Source organism: Brassica rapa, chromosome A01 (genome assembly GCF_000309985.2).
Source record: "Brassica rapa cultivar Chiifu-401-42 chromosome A01, CAAS_Brap_v3.01, whole genome shotgun sequence".
NCBI classification, from domain to species: Eukaryota; Viridiplantae; Streptophyta; class Magnoliopsida; order Brassicales; family Brassicaceae; genus Brassica; species Brassica rapa.
Genome location: NC_024795.2, coordinates 23,219,190 through 23,236,429, shown reverse-complemented (window position 1 = coordinate 23,236,429; position 17,240 = coordinate 23,219,190). Strand labels below are relative to the sequence as shown.

Here is a 17,240-nt window from a genome sequence, read left to right as displayed (position 1 = left end):
CTATATATAAACCCCTTAAGCCCTAAATATATATTCATAGTTTAATGTTATTTATATGGGCTGATTAATCGTTTAATTAGGCCGATTAATCGGTAAATGGGCTGATTAATTGATTTATTGGACCGATTAACAGGTCAGCAAATTTTTAGTCCGAGTAGGGTAAAATCGCGGCGGCTATGAACCGATCAGCGGCTAGGCGTCTGCGTTTTCGAACATGGCGAATATATTTGTAATTTACAATTTTTCAAAGTTGTAGATTAGTAGTATCTTCAAAGGATCGATCTTAAAGAAAGTTAAAGCGATTAATGCTCAATTTTTTTGGTAAAGTTCAACGGTTTGATTCATCTGCAACTCTTCATGATTACTTTGATTATGCGTATACACATATCAACAACTTCAAAACGCCACTCCTAACTTTAACGAGGTCAAAACCCAAAAAAGAGAAGAAAAATAAAATAAACAAACAAAAGAAAGCTCATCACATGAATCCAACAAGAGGAATGGGAACGGCCGAGTAACTATTCCGGCTACCATCATGAACTGCTGGAAGCGCCGGCAAAGGCTTCCGGAAAGCCTTTTCTACTGATTCAGCCACGGTGGCTACAAAAACGACGGCAAACTTCACTAATTCGATGCAAATCTCCAGCTTTTGAGACACCATATTGTGTTCTTCTTCTTTGGTTTGTGTTTGGTGCTTTTGAGGTATATGTTTCTTCTCTCTATGTTTTCCGCGTCTTGAAATCTCTTGTCTTTGTGATGTCTTACTTGCAAAAGGCGAGCTATATTTATACACGTTCACGTCGAGCCATACAATTATTCGTATGGATTATGATAAATTTAATAATTGGTTGATTGATATACCACGTGGCTGTTTGGTTCGCTAGAAAATTTTCTCGGAAGATGCTTTAGTGTACTTTGGTTAATACGAAGGGCCGTTATTCTTTGGGGGCATTTCTTTACTTACATATGTGTAAGTATGTGTCTAACGTTGCTATTAACACATAGGGGCGTACATATACATTTATTGTATACCGACAAGAAAACATATAATCTATGTACATGTTTGTATATACTTGTTCTAGATACGAGCATGCAAAAGAAAGGTTGTACGTATGATTTTTCTAATATATATTTTGTTTAATAAATTATTAAAAATATCATATCGGCAGTTTTATAATTTATATTTTAGATGCTGATTATGATGGTTTTTTGTAACTATTTTGTAAAATTTATATACAATTAAATATATATATATATATATATATATATATTCATATTTGAGCACGGAATTTAAATAGAGGATAGCTAAAATTAAGATATTTATATATCAACGATCATTAGCTAAACTAATTCCCTAAATCTAAAATTAGAGAGCTTTTCTTGAAGTCCACAAATGGTTTCTCAGTTTGTTGTGTAGTGTAGTTTAAGGTTCAAATAAAGATATCGTTTAAATAGAAGCGTGTCCATGCACGTATATAATCCACGTGAAAATGTATGCTCGTTATGATATTATTTAATGTAAATTTATACACGGTATGTTTATATATAGTACCATACGCGTTTGGTTGATATGGATCAGGATGGAAATTATGCACCAATAGGACATGACGAGGACATCAATACAATTTGATGTTGATTTTGGTTGAATTTTAATTGATATTCTGACTTTTTTTTTTGTTATAACACTTATGAAGCTTCATATGTTCCCCTTTGCAGTGTAAGGCTGACTAAGATTTTGATTAATATATACTTACATACACATCAAATCATGTAAGTTGATACTTTATTATGGGGAATCAATTGGTTGCAATATAAAAGATCATAAAGTGTTGATCATAAAGTGCATAAGATAATGATTATTATTCATTAATTTATCTCGAATGATTGGTAGTTGTTTATTACATAAAGTGGAATCTGTATCATTAACTTTGCGATATTTGCAAATAACAACATGGCATGTTGCTAAAACAATATGATCCTAATTCATATTCAAGTATAATCTGAAACAAAACTTACTCAAATTGAAGAAATTGTCATAAAATCCAAAGTATAGTTAGAAACGATATATATGATTAGAAGTATATACTTCTGAAACTTTAATTTGTTCCAAGCAACGATATATTAGGTATGGTGGGACAGTGGGAGAATAATTCTAGGTGATATAAAATGAGTTAGCTACCGACTAATCAAAGCAAATCGACGCGTAACAAGAGAATTAGGGATTTTAAATATAAATCAAAGATAGGGGTGAATTAAGTAAATCAACTTAATCCCTGAGGTTGAGAATAAGATCAGTAGAGTAGTTAATGGGACGTAGCAACAAACACTAAAGATGCTCAAGTCCGAAGAAAATATGAGTGAAGATTGTTGCGACTTGTGCAAGGAGCATCAAAACTATTGTTTCTTAAGCTTTAAGCTTCATTGCTTCGAACCTTAATTAAACTAAGCATTAAAATTAGCTAACCATATGTTCTACGAGCCCATGAGACACATGCCACGTGTTTCAGTCGTAGTTGTTTAATGTTGTGTCTAAGCTATTGGTAGTTTTATTTTAGAAAATTAACACCCATAAGAAAACATTTTTTAAAAGTAACCAATAGACAATCTTATTCCAGATTTTAATACCTACACATGACAACTACATCAAGAAAATTGGATAATCACTTAAAGTTTTAAATTTATTTCCAGTGGATTTAGTCGTCAAACTATTCGTGTGTGACAATTAGATTCTCATGTTGTTACCACAAAGACATGAGAATAAATATAATTATGGAGTATGTTTAGATAAATCTAATTTAGAATATATTGAATAATAAATACTTTAAAATTGTATGAATATTTTATATAGTTTTACTTCTATATTTTGAATTAAACCTAACCACACCAACTGAAAACCTTTGTTGTCCAATAGTGCTCTCTTCAGAGGACTCTGACCAGTCAGTTCCTGTGTTCAAGTCAGCCTACCTACATGGGCTACTAAAAATTGGCGACAAAAACATTTGTTAATTTCCCTTTCAATTTATATAAAAAAATTTCTTGTTGTTGCTATTCTCATTTACACTGCCCTACTTTTGTAATTACTTCCATATACCCTTCACTACTCATATTAGGAAGTGTCGAAATTTATTTGAAACCTGGAAACTTGATACCATCCCATCTAAATAGGATACAGCTTCCCTTCTCAATCAGTCAATGAGATTTACTATACCTTTCTCTGCTTCTGTTAACTCATCTCTATATCTCTCCAACAAGCCATCACATTTCACCAGCAGCTCATCTGCCAAGGGCGGTATCATCGGGTTACGCCCATCGTTGTAAAGATGAGCATTGTACTTGATCTGCCAGACATCATTTCTAAACTGCTCTCTGTCTCTGTACTCTACCCTCCGTACCTTATCCCTGATTGTCGAGAGATCCATGGGGCGTTGCACAACGTCATGATAGTCCGGAGCCTCCTTCTTCGAAACAGGTTTCAAGAAGAGGTACGACACGTTTACTTCTTTGGCTCTTAGTGTGTCCACTATGACTTCCAAGATGTTTGCTAGGCCAACCTGTTGGTAAGTAAACAGAGAAGAGAAAACAAAGATGAATTCTCATAGGATCATGTATCACAGTGAAAGCATGCAACGTGGTTACAGAGCAATGAGATAAAGTGAAAGAGAATTGTACCTCTCCCTTTTTGCGTCGTTTTGGTTGAGGTGCGTACTGTGCCACGTTCCTTTCAAAGTCAGAGACATACTGGCTTCTGACTTTCTGAACTCTTTCTAACAATTTTTTATCGTTTCTTCGACGAGGATAACCTTCTAGATATCTCTCTATTACTTCCGGCTGCAGCTTCTTTTGCCGTTCCTTTTCCTCCCTTTCACTCCCTATCTCATTGGCCTTTTCAAATTCAGTCATATCAGCATAATCCCTTCTCACCCTTGCTTCCCTGTGCCTTTCCGTACTTATCTCCCGTTCTTCTTGCCATACTCTACCCTCTTTTGGTCCCCGGTGTAGTGAGTTCTCTGACAATCTGAATCTCTGCTGACTCTGAAAACCTTCTGGTTCTGCCATTCTCATTGTCTTCCTGGACTCAAACTGTGAACTCAGTTCAAGGCTATCAGTTATCACTTTCGAACGTTTTATAACAAGTTTCTTCTGGGGCTGTTCCCTTTCATTCGGCCGCTGTATCAGGAGTTCTTTATCCATGCGTAATGATGGCTGCGTGATTGACATAGTGAGCCTGCTTGATGCAGGCTGATTTCTCTCTGTATTAGAAAATGATTGTCCAGAAACAGAAGGCCTGTGAGACTCGCTCTCCCCTCTCTCTCTGATAAATGCAGGCATCAATGAAGGCAAAGGTCTATCAGGCTCTTCCATAGAGCGTCTTGGAGTTTCAGAACCGGGTTTATCTAACATCCCTCCAGCGGGTATAGCACATTTAAACCTCAGGGTAAGACCTCCGGTTTTGGAAGTTGGATTATCTCCCTTCGGAGCTTCATCTACAGAAACTTTTGTTTGACTTTTTGGCGCGGTCTTTTTGCTTTTGGTAGGTTCCAGCTTGACCTGGCCTGATAGATCTGAAGAACTCGGTGTCCCAGAAGACTTCTTCACATATATACCTTCGGGCTGTGGTTCTGTAGTTGATCTGTATTTTGGGCAGTGCTTATTGGTTTTCATGTGTCCAGGCTGGTCATGAACATAACAGTCAAGCGTTGTTTTTTTCTTTGATTCAATGTTAGATTCATAATCTAGACAAGTAATTATACCTGACCACAGGCTCCACAGAAGAAGTTATCTCTCACTGGTTTTCTTTCTTTGAATACCTGGTTAAGACAGATAGAGCAGACATCACCTCAGAATGATCATATAATGTCTAATGCAGGACCTGATAAGTTGACACAGTAAGCAATAAAAGAAAAGAGGGAAAGGGTTTAAAATATTCCGAACTTACACTGACGTTTGCTGTGTTTTTGGAAAAGGTGCTCTTAGTAACTAAGAAAGATGCATCAGGACGGGAGGCAATATGTTTCTTGGCACTGACACTGTCCTTTCTGACAAATTCAGCATTCATATTCCTTTTTTCGTCATCTAGATAAACACCACCGGTCAGTGATTCATTACCGAAACAATCTTAAATGAATAGCGCTAATGCTTTAGTTAAAAGCACGTACCTTTCATCAGCAATCGGCGTAACTCGGCATATTCAGCAGCTTCATCTTCAACATCTTCGTCTGTCACAACTTGATATGGCCGCCGTCTCATTTTGAATCCGTTGACTCCATCAAACTTGTCATTTTTAGACGTATTAGATTCTTCCCACTCCTCAGCATCGAGTAGATTTTCCAGATCTCCGACAAAGGAGTCCATGTCATTTTCACTCTCAGACTCATCGTCATCACAAGCTGAAAGGGACAGAAGTTGCCTATCCCAAATCTCCTGACACTTTTCCCGGGCCTGCTGTTGTAACTGTAGGAAAGACATTCTCTGGCCACGGGCATACTTACCTATTGTCGTAGGATCAACCTTAAGTACACCAGATGCAGCCTGCTCACTCGATAGCTTGCGTATCATAGCTATCAGGTGCCATCGATTTTGCTTGGCCATTTTCTCATCAGGAACATTGAACTTGCGAAGAACCTATAAAGAGATCCAGCCAACCATATCTCACTTGGTCAAAAAAATTTCGATGAGCTTTACGTTTTATACAAGTCTAGAAGAAACGGGAAACTAGCAAAATAGAAGAGAATATGTGTCCCTTTAGGTTCCTAGACATTTAAAATAAAGAAACGAACCTCTCGAGCTGCTTCCCTGCTTAATCTGCGAAGATCAGCATCTGTACCAGTTACAGTTGGGGCTCCGCAACACGCTGCTTCCTTTTTCTTCATACGACCAGCTGCAGCTGGCACTTTTGGCGCAGCTCGGACGTAGCTGAATCCTAGACCTCGTCCAGAGGGATCGCCAACTCCAGTAATTTCCAAACGCTCTATATTTGCTCTGTCCTACTCAAACAAAAAGTTGAAAATCAGGTAAATGAGAATCGAACCGGCCAACGGGCCAAGCAACAAAAGAATACACATCAACTCCACTTCCAGAGACGGGAGAAAGAAAACCTCTTAACAAAACTAGAGATGATAGAGCTGAAATAGATTCTAGTCATTATTGCAAAGTACTAGTAATGTTTCGCTCGAGCAGTGAGAACGGATGACTGACCATGCCTTTAATGGATTAGGGATACAATGTAAAGATAAGAACTCACTGCATATAAAACTTCTCAGTATAGATAAGTGATACTCACCTGAGTTGTACAAGCAACATAGTTACTACTCAAATTCCACGGAGTAATCTGCAGCTCCCTCTCAATATGTGAAGCAGCGGCAAGAGCAATGGCTTCATCTGGGAGCTGAGCCAATGCAGTTGATATGCTGGCAGGCAATGTAAACTGGGTGATCCCTAAATGTTTGAGCCGGTACAGCCCAGCTAGCATACTCTCATAGGAACACACCTAGGGCAACAAAACATAGAATGCATCTTTAAATATATATTTCCAGAAATAGCTCTCAAAGCTCACTAACATGATACATGCAACGAACACAAAAGCGAGACTTACATCCTCTGGTGCCACAAGATTTTTCAACTCAATCTCATGTGGAATCTTGTCAAACCTATGTTTCTTGTACCAGAAAATATGGCCATTTTTATCCCTCTGCAATTTAGAGTCCATGAAAGAGGTCAGCGTGATAATGTATAACAGAAACTTGCATGATGCCGCTTATGCGCAAGAATCTGACAATTACCTCAAGAAAAATACCATGAATTCTCATGGTCTTCTTTACTACTGCATCGGATAAGCTAGAAAATAAGAAAGACAGCTCATCTGCAGGAATACGGCGGCGATGCTTAAATTCTCGGTCCACATAGACCAACATCCTGTTCACCAAATAAGTCTGCAGATTCTTTGATGCAGGAGACATTACTTCCATTCGAGGTTCCTAAGAAGATACAATCTCAGCACGCCGACTTTAAACATGAAACCAAAACAAAGAGATAAATCTTTCAAAAGGCAAACCTGTTGTCCAACAGCAAATGTCTTGTCAATACGCCTTAGAGAGAGCTTTCCTTTAGAAGACCGGACCAACAGATAATCCGTTGATTGCAACTTATGTGGAAAAACAGGTGCTTTGTACATGTTTGTTTCAATAGATGACTGACTGCAGCCACCATGTATTTCCCCAAGGAAAGGAGATTTCTCCCCAGGTTCTAGAATCATCACATTCCCTAAAGTGTCATTTTTATCGCACAGCAGGTTTCCATGCTGATCCGCTGGGGATGACTTCTGATAATACGTGCACAAATTTGCACCCATTCCTGCATTGCTGAGCATCAAGGGCCTCTCTTCACAATATCTAACACAGATTGATGAAAAGTAATGGTGACTAAATGGACATAGAACAAAATAACCACAAGAGCAACAAAGTAGCATGCAGGTTAAGAAAAAAAAAACAAAAGTTCCCAATTAGACAAGTAAGTTTTGTGCCTTACTCCATTAAGAAAACATGGCCATCTTTAGTAGATAGGTCTGATTTCTTCTTGAATGCCCCCGGAGGTCTCAAAGATTTATGTTCGCCAGGAAGCTTTTGTGCCCATGGTAACAGATGTACCTTGGTGCGTAAAATATGGACCAAAGAATTTGGATGTACATTTTGTTCAGCAAGAGACTTTTCATCCTCAAGTTCCTTTCCCATATAAAAAATCTTCACTGCTTCAGTTTCCTTAAAATCTGCAAAACAATTTTCAGTGAAATCAATAGTACCTCATGTTCGCCAAATAGAATCCGCGTCTAAACAGAAAGGGAAAGGAAAAATAACCAACCTAGCTTCCTAGAAGCCTTGGCTTTTAAAGAAGAGACAGATTCCTCTATGCCAACGTGTATCCTGATTCCTTTACCCCCCAGACTCTTAACTACAATTTGCATAAATCCTTGGGTTGGTAACTTTCCTTGCTGCTTGATCGCTAGCTCATTGTTATGTGGATACCATAAAGCTTTGGGCCGGTGAAAATTTGCTATGTCTTTACTGCAACGAGTTAACACAAAACATTATAACAGATACTACCAAAAGATGGATGTCAAAAGAACTATATCCAGTGTGATAGCAATCTGAAGTGTGCAGACAGAAAACAATGTAAATACGAGTGTACAATGTAAATTGACCCACTTACTTGCTCAATTTGTTCTTCATTGTCTGTAATTTAATCGCTGACGCTGAATGAAGAACTCTCAAACTGTGTACGCCGAATTGATTAGCATTTGCTTGCAGTTGCAGACAGCTTTTCCCATTCATATAGAACTTGTCATTAGAAATATTGAACTGGAACCCATAATTTGAGCCACAGCCTTCCTGAAATCTTTTATCCTTGGGCTTTGAAGACCGGGATAGAATCATAGATCCAGCATGAAGTTGAAGATCTTTGCTTTCCCCGTTATCCGGGATTTCAAAGACCATTTGCTCATCTTGAAGGTCAAATATTAGTTTAGACCTGGTCAACTCTTTATCTGACTCCCAAATTATGCTATCTAACCATGGGTCATCCCCCATATCCCTCTCTTGCAATCCAAGTCTGCTAAAGCGTCCAACAGTGTCCCTTTTAAGCTGCTTTAAATTCTTCCCTCCAGTATTGTCATTTTCACTACGATGATCCTCATCCCACTGAGATTCTAACCTAAGGAGTTGCGGATGACGTCTACTTTTGTTAGTGGACTCACTAGTAGTGTGTGAACCAAGAGACTCCAAGCCACTGACAAAAAAAGATACATGCTTATTATTTTCAGCTTGAGCTTGCTCTCCAGAATTCACCACGTTTAAGCTTTCTTGTTCAGTCTCTGAGTTTGTTCCTTGAATAAGCAGGCTTTCTGACTCAATTCCAGATTCGAAGCTTTCACAAGAATTACCACTAACTCCAGGAGAATTTTCCCAAATAATTCGATTTTCCCATTCTTGCTGGTCAAGAGGAAAAACTTCCATTGATGATTGTGACTGGCACAGAGATGATTTATCGTCTTGTAAGTCCTGCTTCAACAGTTCACCCATGGTGCATGAATCCCGTCCTGGCTTGGTAAATTCTCTCGATTCTGGTATGATGCTTCCGAATGTGCCAGCTTTTACCAGCTGTAAATCCCCTCTTTTTGGTAACGGAACATCCAGCTGAATCAGATCAGCTTGTTTCACATGAGTGTCGACCCTACCATGGCTCTTAAGAAGTAACCCCTCATCATCTTCAACAAGCTCCATAGATTTGTATCTATCTGTACAAAAGAGGCTATGATTTAAGAGTCCCATAAGAAGAGATGAATTATAAACAGAAAACAAGAATGCAGAGACAAAAAGAGAGAAAATAAAGACAAAAAGGACGCAGCCATCATTTTGAGGCACCAAATACACGTATCATGAAGAGACTGAGAAACAAAAGTTCGCATGCTTTCAACACCTAATGGCCTTAAGATTTTAAGAGGAAATGCTGAAAATCTACAGAAATTTCATTGTTGTTGCAGATTTTAAGAAACTCATGTCCAGAACAAAAGAACTCAATAGGATTTGAAGAAACAAACATAAGAAGACCGTTCCAGATCACGTACCTCTGTAAGTGATATATCTATTTTCTCTTTTTGCTCGTTTCTGTGGTGGCTTATGAATAGCAAATATCTCAGAGAATTGTAAGACGACCATACCATCTTCAACATACAGGGTAGGCAGTGACGTTGCATTTTTCTCATTTGTGTCCAATCGTTCCTCATTTCCCAGGATGGAAGCCTCCTCTTCATACTCCAACGCGTTGTCTTCCTTTAAGACAACTGCAAAGCAATATTGTTTATGTCTCACAGTCAGTAGGTCCCGAGACATCTAAGAAATTAAATGACACACCAAAAGTACAGAACTTAATCTGCTAATCTTTTGTTCACGAACGGCAATTTCAACAGCAAACCTGATTCACTATCTTCAGAATCAAAAGTTTCTTCAAATGGCATGTGCTCCACCTCTTGTTCTTCTTCCTCATCATAATCGTCATCATCAAACACAGAAGCTTTGGAATATAAACTACCCGAGGCAGCTGCAGACGAAAAATACTCTCTTTCTGGCAGTAGATGATCTTCCTCAGTAGCTACTTGAACTTCAGGCCCGTCATACTCTTCATCAATATCCCCATAATCAACAGCATCCGCAGCTTTTTCGTTGTAATCTACATGATATACCATCCTAGTTAGTCAAACTGATAAGCAGGCTTTGGTAACATAGAAGGCAGGGCTTGTTGCAGATTTAAAAATCTCACACCTAAACCTTGTTAAAATTTGATGTATACAACTTATGTAAGACAATTTCCATCACATTATCAAGTTAAGAATAGACTATGACCAAGGCCAAACTAAGAGAATGCAAGATCATGATGATGGGAACGTTTCATTGGAAGGTAGAAATTTGTAGCAGGGTAAAATGAAAACTAAACGTTGGAAACTGAAGGTAACTAACAGAAAAGTTATAAAAAAAACGCAGGAGACAAGCGGACAACATCACCTTGTTCAGCTGGATCACTTGTTGTACATCCTGAACTTGCCATCAGCTGTTGAGTTTAGAAACACCAGTTTTGGTACAAGAAACATCACTTAAAAGACTCACACTTCACTCTCGCTATAAATTTAAAGAAACAAGACTAGAAAAGAGTCAGAATGTCACCATTATGTCTGGAAGAGACGAAGCCAATGCAGAAAGATGTTCCTTGGCGTCCTGTTGAATTGAAAACCATCGAGCATACACAATCATAACTTATGAAGACACAGAAAGAGTAAAAGCTATAATAATCACCTCATTAAGGTAATCAGCATCCAAATCACCAGAGTTATCAACGTTTCCAAAGATAAACTCCAGTCCCCTGCTTCTGTCCGCATACTCTTCATCGTCCTCTGCAAATCAATCAAAAGTTTTCAATAAACATGTTAGTTATAATCAGCCATTTGATTTTACATAATAATTCTTAGACTCTATCTAATGAAACTAAACCCTATAAACATAGCTAAAATAGCCTAAATTGCAACGATATATTACCTGAAGAACCCTCGTTGCGTTCAGCCATCTCAAATCCAATAAAGTGCCCTGCAAAGTTCGCTTCTTAGAATCAAGAATCAACCTTGGAACCCTAATTGAGATTGAGAGTATAGAAAACCTTTAAACCGGAGACGGAGAACTAAGCCGATTGAGCGATTGGAAGAGACGGCGCACGGTGGCGAAGAGGAGCTCCGAGGCAACAATGCTCGAATCGGAGGAAAACCAAATCGCAAGGGGGATGAAATTAGCGGGCTCGATAGATCGTATGAGGCGTTTATTTATAAAGGATTACAACCCGACCCGATAAAAATTGAGTGTTTTCCGGGTCCAGTTCTCAACCGGAATTAATGTTATTAACCGATCCAAATCAAACCAAACCAAACCCTATCCGACAATTAAACCAATTGAGAAAGCTGTTTCAACATCTCCAATTAACATTACTTGTATTTCTCCTCCGCATAAAAATCAACTCAATCCAATGTATTTGATTATGGAAACGCTGGCCTAACCGAGACGTAGCTCCTCAAGTCAACAGACTCAACTCAATCCAAAAGCTATCCAACTCAACGGCCACATTATCTATACTCACATACAGAAAGTAAAACCTTCTCAATGAACTAGAGTCTTTTATTTTCAAATCTTCTCTTCTTCAATTCTCTTGTAACTTCTTCCCGCCACTCTGTTTCTTCTTGAAATATACACGAGTAAGCTTATCAATTGTCTGATTTTGTTGATCCTCGGAGAAGAAGGTCCATGCAGATAATCAATTAAAAAGTTCAATTTGCACACAGACTCCAGTCAATCCTCACCAAGGACAAGGAATTAATTCAAGTATTGATTACCGAGTTCGACATTAGGTTTTAATGTTGTTGTCCGGCTGGTGGAATATTTGGAATCATAAAAGAAGTATTGTTTTACCAGTACATAGATAATATACTCAGATTTTATTTCGTTCGATCGATGAATTGGGTATGAAGAAAGCTTAAATTTACAATCTTTTATATCTAAAGCGTTATGCATGCTATGATGTGGTTAAGTTTATTCTTCTTCTTTACAACAAATGCTAACCACCTTGCTTCATGCATGCACACATAATGTTGAATTTTTTTCGTTCATGTTAAGTCTTCAAGGTCTCTAATCTCTTAGTTTCAAAGCGCTTCTAATATCTAAAAGAGTGGTGAAGAGTTCAGGTCTTTGAAGAACGGTACAGAGCTTCAGCCTCTGCCAACCCGGATGTTTTGGTAAGTTTCACCAACTTATATCGCTGCGTTTAAACTTGTCATTGCTACTTATTACTAGCATGAGAATATCATTTCTTAGGAACGCACAAGTTACCCGAAGATATCAATGTCGGCAATTGTGAACAACTTATTTGTTACTTCTTGCGATCCAGCAGAGGTCACCTAGTGTAAGACAATACCTACTCAAATAGACAGTAAAGACAAAGGATCCATCCTCCACTCTCTCTTGCATCTTCCAACTTTCGTCTTCTCATTTCGCTGCTGTGTTGATCAATCCCTCTGTCTCCTCTTACATGCATGGTTCGAATTATTTTTGCTCCTACTTATGTCTACATTAACACTTTAGTGTTTCTCTGACCGCTCTAAATTTAAATTTAATATTGATTAACCTTGAGTTACATGTTACAGTTTGACTTTGAATTTTATATTGCTTCATTAATCTATGGCTCTGATAGGTATTGATTTGAGTTAAAAAGTGCAAAAAGAAAGGTAGAAAAGGAAGAAAATAGTGGATGTATTCAAAGGAGAGTTTGAATTGATTTGTATTAAAATAATAAATTTACTGTTATTCAAATATCTATTTTAAAAGATTGATTTAAATCAACCATTATTAAACTAGAAATTTAATAAAATATTCTAAAATACACTGTTATTAAAAATCAGATTAAGTTATGAATTTTGAAAGTTTCAAGTGAATTTAGAGTGTTTAGATATAGTTTTTAGTAAAAATTTTAAAAAAATAAAAATAAAAAATCTAAATTATATGTTTTTAGATGAAATTCTAAAGTTGTTTAACAAAAATTATAATAAATTTTATAATTCATATAAAATCATTTAAATACTCATTAAAATCATATCATTTCAAACTCTTGAGTACATCCAAAAAGTGAAACGAAAAGTAAACTGAAAAGAAAATATTAATTTTACATTTGTTACTTTTGGAGTAAATGAATTGAAAACCATTTTTAATTGATTGGTGGAAAAAATAGTAACTAAAACATGTACAATGATTTTTTATTTAACAAACTAGTTTTACTTTCTAACAATCAACATCATTATCTCGTTCTTTCGCCTGATACTTAATACACATAAAATCTTATATCTATACTATTAAAAGGGAAGGAGTCCCAAACAATCTACTTATGAAAGGTTGTTGGACCTATTCACTAAACTTAACTATTTTTTTGGTCTCACTATATATTTCTCTTACTATACACTAATCAATTACCTTATATTTCTCTACCTATAAAATAACCAATGCTTTTATTTAATACTCAACTTACTATAATACACCAAAGATTTATACATCAATATTATTAATTCAGAATCATTGATATATTTTACCCATATTTTTCCTTGGAATACTACTTTTGTGCCACTAAACCTATTAAAAAAAACAGATTATTTTATAACTGATTTAATAATCATACAACCAACAATAATTTTTCTTTAACAAAAGCAGTTACAATAAAAACATTTGGATTTATTGGTAATTAAAGTCTGAACAATACCATACTTTTAATTCATATTAAATGTTTTATGACTCAAACTAACATAAAAACATGATGCAAGTACGGTTAACCGAAAGTTAAAAACATGATACCATTCGACGGTCAAAACATATTAACTTCCAATTACGATTAGAGAAATATTTCACAGTACAACAACAAGCTTAATTATATTTCAAAATCATAAATTTTTCTTTGAAAACCTTCCTAGGTTTTTTTTGTGATGAAAATCTTTTACAACTGAGTTTATTAGGAGAAAGGGTTTTGTATAAATATTTTCTCAGGAAATTATAGCATTTTTAGAATGTTTTTTATGTTTAAATAAAATATATTATTTATTTTTAACATTTATAGGTAACTCAACTATACTCAACTTAATAATAATTTTATTTCTAAAACTCAAAAATTTAATCTTAATATAGTCATTATAAAACCTATAAACTAGAATGTATAACATAAAAAATGTAGTTTATTCAATTTTATATCTTAGTAAAATTTATATGAAAAATTTAATCAAATTTTGAAAAAATATTATCATGTTATTTTAGATTTTTACCATGTCATCTAGTATAGATTCACGAGTTAATATGGGTTTTAGATTTTAAAGGATTTTAAATAATATATTTTTATTAAATTAAAACTAGATTATATATGGTGACTGTGTTTACTAGTTTGACTGTGGATACCACTTATTGGTGTTTTGGTACCTTTTAGTGGAAAATTAGACTGAATGTTGAGGACTTATTAAGATATTTTTTTTAATATTTGAAAAAAATGTTTGAGTAATTTGTTTTTATTGGATAATTCAGCTTATAAATAGTATATTTAAGATATTTGGTTATTTAGAAATTACATATAATTAATATTTGTAGGTATATAATTTGTATTTTAAAAATTCAGGTATCTATTTATCTTGGTTCTAGAGATATTTGATATGTTCGGTTATTTATAAATGTTGGTTCAAGTTTGGTTTCATTTTTTCAATTTGGTACAGGTTGATTATTCGGTTCCGAATAATATGGCCAAACTTATAAACTATCTTATATAAAATTTTTTATTAAAAATTATTAAATTCAAAAAATAAACCTGCGCTTTCTAAGCGCGGATCAAAATCTAGTTCATTATTTAAAGTGGTGTACCCAAACTAAATGAAACAAGTCTTTGCTTATATAACACAAAATAATAAAGTTTTATCTATAATACTTAAATTAATTAATTAATTTGTCATATAATTGATATGAAAAAAAAAACTAAAGATATCTATAATACTTAAATTAATTAACTAATTTGTTATATAATTGATATGAAAAAAACTTAAGATGTAAAAAAATATCAGCAATTTAAGTCACCAATAATAAAATGACATGTTATTCTGGTGGATTACATTGTTTAGTTTTAATTTTTAAACCATTGAAAACATTAAACACCAGATAATCACGTAACATTTTTTGCTTTTTCAACATCCACTAAAAGCATTTAGCAGGTGAATAAAATATGGGATAATTGGCAAAATATATATATCTATAATATTATTTGAGCAATCATTTCATATCTGTCACATTCAGTTACGTTTTTTATTTGTTAATTACACAAGTATCTTTAATAAATTAAAAATATTCTATTTAATTACCATTATTGAAAAAATATTTAATAATTCTGTCAATTGATTTTTCAATCAAAAAGGAAAGATAAATATCATGAATCTGGTTTATCTCAAATTGAATTTTATTTCATCAGTACGTAAAACTATCAATACTTAAAACTTAAGACCCTCCTTGATCTTCAGAGTTCATCTTCCTGAGTAGAGTCTCCTTTAAACTATTATAGTAAAAGTAATCGTAAATTAATCTGTTAATACCTATAAACCATGACCATAGTTATGTAAATCATTGTTACGCTTACTTTTTTATTGCCTCAATGACTCTACGCCTCTCCGCCTTACGTTCGGCGGCTAAGGCCATGGCTATAGGAATACGAAATACACATACTTATAAATAAAAAGAGAATCAATTAGAGAGATAATCGATCAAACAGAGATGTAAAGATACCTTTTTTTAATTTTCATGTTTCCGAGTTCTATCATACGTTTTTCAATTCTTGATATCATTTCCGAAACTGACTGGAGGTTTGAGATTTCTACCATGAACTCACCGGAATCCTTCCTGGAGATTTGAACGAGAGTGAATGACTAAGGGAGATTAAAAAAGGGTTTTAAATCAAAAATGAAAACCACATTTTAAAATACATCTTCTTCAACTATCGCAGGTTTGTTGGACGAGGGTGACGAACTAGGAGTAAATGTGAACGGATTTGACGGATTTCAAATGTATAATGCCTGTGCACCATCTTGACGAAGAGATCTATCTTCTCTCTATTGTCTTCTTCTTCTTTTATCTACGAGAATTCCATAAATTCATTGCAATCTCATCTCGAAAGCCTTCCATGTATTGCCGAGAATCGACCATTTGTGCATCTTCATGGTCTTCAATCTCTTCATCTATTTGATGGCTGCCCCCTTGCTGCCAATTTGCTTCAAAATCAGGATCTGGTATACTTGATTTTCGTACAAAGTTATGCAGTGTCATTGTTGCTGCCACAAGTTTTCTTGTCGTTTGAATGTCATATCTTGCTCGATCTTGCATTATCCTCCATTTTCCTTTCCACACTCCAAAAGTTCTTTCAATAACACATCGAATCGAAGAGTGAATACGATTAAATTTTTCTTTGAAATTGCTGGGTGGTGCTTGATTTTGAAACTGACCGTGATGGTACCGAGATTGTCTATATGGTGCCAGATATCCACGACGTAAAGCATACCCTGAATCAACAAGATAGTATTTGCCTAAAGGTGGATGCGGAAAAATAGGATCTTCCATAGCCAATGCTAGAACCTTTGCATCATGAGCAGACCCAGGCACACCAACATATGCATATGTGAACAACATGTCTAAGTTGCATATTCCTAGAATATTCATGCTGCATTGATTTTTCCTGTTCCAGTATCGTTGTTGATCTCGTCCTGAGACCATAACAGGAACATGTGTTCCATCCATTGCACCTATACAGCCCTTGAAGTTTGATCCATAATGTCTATCTGACTGCAGCTTTCGATGGACTTGAGTGAGATTTGTTGGATCCGGCTTGAACATATCTATTGCCATAAGTTCCATGACATCAAGAACTTCATGAAACTTTCTAAATATGCTCTCTTGTGAGTGTCCAAACATTCTCATGACGCTTCTCTGAGTGGCATTGTGACCGCAGATGTACAAAAATATTGCAACACTCTCTTTCACCGACATATTTCGTGAAGATTTCATCTTGTATTGATTCTCTATCTTGTCACATAGATCAAGAAATACCTCTGGCTGCATTCTTAAGAGAAAGTGACATTGTAATGAATGTCCATGGAT

The 17,240-nt window shown here is 35.5% G+C and overlaps 3 protein-coding genes across 3 annotated transcripts; all 3 read right to left on the bottom strand.

Annotated features, from left to right (window-relative positions):
* Positions 1-265: 265 nt before the first annotated feature.
* On the bottom strand, positions 266-775 carry LOC103837555. Its single transcript, XM_009113915.2, has one exon. It carries the CDS (start codon positions 659-661, stop codon positions 479-481), a length of 183 nt encoding a protein of 60 aa, XP_009112163.1. The 5' UTR covers positions 662-775; the 3' UTR covers positions 266-478.
* Positions 776-1,666: 891 nt separating this feature from the next.
* Positions 1,667-16,223, bottom strand: LOC103837543 (transcription initiation factor TFIID subunit 1). Its single transcript, XM_009113905.3, has 21 exons — positions 16,073-16,223; positions 11,197-15,989; positions 11,079-11,126; positions 10,839-10,936; positions 10,710-10,760; positions 10,551-10,596; positions 9,964-10,218; positions 9,617-9,832; positions 8,203-9,286; positions 7,855-8,057; positions 7,525-7,762; positions 7,052-7,388; positions 6,780-6,974; positions 6,593-6,688; positions 6,281-6,487; positions 5,778-5,984; positions 5,157-5,622; positions 4,937-5,073; positions 4,752-4,808; positions 3,670-4,671; positions 1,667-3,551 (listed from the first exon to the last, which is right to left on the bottom strand). The coding sequence occupies exons 3-21, from the start codon at positions 11,104-11,106 to the stop codon at positions 3,186-3,188; spliced, it is 5,289 nt and encodes a 1,762-aa protein (XP_009112153.1). The 5' UTR covers positions 11,107-11,126; positions 11,197-15,989; positions 16,073-16,223; the 3' UTR covers positions 1,667-3,185.
* On the bottom strand, positions 16,218-17,201 carry LOC103838290 (protein ALP1-like). The gene has a single exon (XM_009114721.1). It carries the CDS (start codon positions 17,199-17,201, stop codon positions 16,218-16,220), a length of 984 nt encoding a protein of 327 aa, XP_009112969.1.
* Between the last annotated feature and the right edge of the window lie 39 nt (positions 17,202-17,240).